The 3,820-nt window shown below is 31.8% G+C and overlaps 1 protein-coding gene across 1 annotated transcript; it reads left to right on the top strand.

Moving 5' to 3' along the window:
• Positions 1–920: 920 nt before the first annotated feature.
• Positions 921–2,846, top strand: LOC139500106 (cyclic GMP-AMP synthase-like). Its single transcript, XM_071288844.1, has 2 exons — positions 921–1,896; positions 2,476–2,846. Exons 1-2 carry the CDS (start codon positions 921–923, stop codon positions 2,844–2,846), a joined length of 1,347 nt encoding a protein of 448 aa, XP_071144945.1.
• The last annotated feature ends 974 nt before the right edge of the window (positions 2,847–3,820 follow it).

Below are 3,820 nucleotides of genomic sequence, written 5' to 3'. Positions count from 1 at the left end.
AAAATATCTGTTATCCAAAGCCAAAATTACAATATTTAACCAGCGTGACATCTGATATGAATGCTTCTATTGAAAATTGGGACTTTTAACGTTATTCCAGATGAAATGAACAGTTGATAAATATATTCCAGTAGAAATAAAGTTTCAAAAAGTATCGTACAGTCTGTGAATGGCTAAAGTTCAAACTAGAGGTCTCGTACAATCTTGTTAAGCTCACTGTATACGGGGAAAGGTCGGCGAATTAGTGTACGGGAAGATATTTTTTTACTAGAAAGTACAAAATTGAAAACAACACGTTTAATAATTTCATGCGTCCGAAGCTCTTGTCTGGATTTACCTTCATCAGGAACGCTAAAAGCCAAACATTTGAAATCCGAGGATGTATAACCGTTGAAGAGGTATACGTCAAAAATGCCTGAAATAAATAGCCAAATTCATCTAAAGTCAACTTTGCCTGAAGGAGATGAAACCTTAGTTTCCTCATAATTTAAAAATTTAAAAACGCACAAATTTACAAATCATTTTCAGGTAAAACTTCGCAATACAAGTATATACAACATATTTATTTTTTTGGAAATGGAAGTTTAATATGACTTATATGTAGCATCATTTACAGCTGAGTACACATTAGAAATATACATTTTAAATTATATAAAAACAAGATTACCTTTTGCTTTCGTAGTGAAAAACTAATCATACTTAAAAAAAACAGTTACTTTCCTTAAAATTTTCAAAATAACAATTATCAAGACTTTACTAATAAAGTCTTCAACAAAATGGTGGCATTAGTTCGCTTTATCATTTAACAACCAAAAAATAGAACAAATGACCTGAATTATCTGAATATTTTAGTATTTTCTAAATGATTAACATATATAATAGTTTACTTCCTCTTTTTATCAGTTAACTCAACAAAAGATATGTCCATTTGCCTGTATGAATACCTATGTCTAGATATTGTTGGATCAGAAGATTACGTTAGACTGATCAGACTGATTAACGCATCCAACGACAGTTTAGATAGCCAAAAATTCATTTCGCGTATCACCAGTGGTAGTTTTGGTGAAGGCCTTGAACTAGAAGGAAGTGACTTAGATATTATGATTGTACCACATTTGTTAGAGGTTACTGATCAAACGAAAAAACAAGATTATTATTATCCTAAAAACTATTTTTTATCAGACACTGACGATGTTAAACCCGGCTTTGCGTATTTACGTCTGATGAAAGGAAACACAATAAAGAAAAATTTGCTTTATCGAGGTGTTGACGGACAATTATTTTTGTCAAGTGTATTACTTAAGCAACAATTCCTTAATAAAGGTTTGCCAGTTGTTCATGGACCGTGCGTATCCGATGAAACAGGCAGATTTGACATTGCAATTTGCCCACATTCAAAATCATGGATAACGACAGCTTCAAAATGGGTTACTAGATCAAATAAGTCATGGCCAACAGATGAAGTAAAACTAAGAGTTATTAATCATGGTGTCCTATTTGTACCAATTGGCACAGGGGGAAATCTAAATGAGGAATTAAAATGGCGTATATCTTTCTCTGTTGGTGAAAAATTTCTGATATATTCATTTAATCATACGCAGCTGCTATGTTATGCTTTAATGAAAATTCTTCTGAAAGATATTATAAGCAAGTCTCCCGGATGTAAAGACTTACTTTGTTCATACTTTATCAAGACTATTTTATTCTGGATATCTGAAGAAATACCGATATTGGTGTGGACACCAGATAATTTAATACCTTGCTTTATGAGATGTTTCAAGCGGCTAATGTACTGTGTGGAACAATCGATGTGTCCACATTATTTTATTCCAGAAAACAATCTGTTTGAAAATAAGATTATTGAACAAGGGAGGATAAGATTGTTAAAAACATTGTGTATGTTATTTGATTACGGATGGCGATGTATTTTTATTTCACCACATATATCTATATTCTCGATGTCCTGTAGAATACAATTCAATGCCGATTTTTTATCAACTGATATTGCAAAAATAATAAAATCAAAAGTATTAATACCTTTTCAACATTTTGGTGGTCTGGATTATGTACGAAATTTACAACAGATATTTTCATTTAAAACAAATAAATTAAGATATATTTCTTTACTCAATATGACTATAAATTGTTTTCGCATAGCACAAACCATGCAGTTATCTAGTTTACAAGGTAACAAATATGAATATAAACAATACAAACAATGTATGTGTTGTCTACTGCAATGTACCCACCAAGATGCTGTAACTGGTTGGTTGATGTTGGCGTCATTATTCTACAAGAAGAAACAATACAATATAGCTCTTTATGTTTTGATATATTCACTGAGAAAATGTACCCCAGACAAACTGTATTTAGGTGCGAATGTATCTGATTTACATCGAACACTATTCCGTTTCGAAACATTCAAAAAGTTAGGAATGATTCGCATGCTAAGAATGCTTTTGATATCTTTTCCAGGTTTAATTCCAAAATCTTGCCTTATTCCAGATGAACTTAAACTGTATGCTCATAATGTGTCTGGTGCCCTTCCGGTACCGCCAGTAGTATATCTTCATTTCCTTAAATACTTGTGTCATTATCATCTGGATAATGTCAGAAATTATCAGGAATCACTAGGAGACCTGCATCTAACAATAGAAGAGAATTATTTCATCTCAGAGCGTTTTATGAAAGCTGGAGCCTACGACTGTCTTGGAATAGCTTTTCTGGTTGTAGGAGATAGAGATTCAGCTAGAGCAGCCTTTGGAAAATCAAAAGAACTGAATCCTGACCAGACTGAAAACTGGTCATATAAAAGACTGGCAATGATGGATAAGCGTGACAATTAATTGTAACGTTTAGCGATAACTTTTGCAGAATAGCTTTACTTGTGCACAGTATAATCAATTAATCAAATGAAAAATGCAATCAAATATGTATTTTCTTAACTTAATGTAACGATACATGTATATGTGCGGGTTTAAAAAATAGAATTGTTGTCTTGTTTTAATGCTTTAGGCTACCAATGTAAGTGTTGTTTCAACATTACATTAGTCTTAGTTGTGTTACATCTGTGAAAGATAATAAATATTCTTTGCATATTGTCAAAGATGTTTGAAATTGATTTTTTTAAGAGAAAAAAGAGGGCAAATGAAACCAGAGTGACTTTCAAACTCATAGATCAAAAGCAAACTGACATCAGGGTTACAAAAAAAAGGGACAAACAAACAAAAGCACACAAAACACAACAAAGAAAAATTAAGGACTATGATTTATAATTTCGTCACATGTGGCACCGTCTTACTTCATTTAATTACTATATGCATTTCTAGTTGACAAAAACAAAATATTATCTGCAGACGATCATTTTTTTTCAACCCGTTTGATATCTTATAAATATGAGGGTTTTTTTTCAAAAGAGAGTGTGAGTGAAGGTCAATAAGATATCATGCAAATAAATTAAAAAGTGGAGTACTTGATTGTAATCCTATGACCTAAAAAAAGTAAATAACAACTGTTGCTTTGCTATTTCTTTGTCAATGCAAAGTACATAGATAACACAGTTTATTATTGGAACACTTAAGAACACAACAGTTTTCGTCTTTCTGATCGTTTTCCGTGTATTTGTTTCCATGGCAATTTCAGTTTGTTTTCAATTGCTAAAGTTGAATATCCCTTTTATAAAGATAAGAAGATGTAAAATGATTACCAAGGAGATACCTCCATATCCAGAACCAAATGACATGCCTATGGTATGATAACCAATTGAGAAATACTCAACCAGAGACCAAATGACATAGACATTACTCAATTTTTTATACAT

The sequence above is a fragment of the Mytilus edulis genome, chromosome 13 (assembly GCF_963676685.1).
Source record: "Mytilus edulis chromosome 13, xbMytEdul2.2, whole genome shotgun sequence".
In the NCBI taxonomy this organism is placed as follows: domain Eukaryota; kingdom Metazoa; phylum Mollusca; class Bivalvia; order Mytilida; family Mytilidae; genus Mytilus; species Mytilus edulis.
The sequence above is the reverse complement of the archived record's forward strand: the minus strand, read 5'-3'. Positions and strand labels throughout refer to the sequence as shown.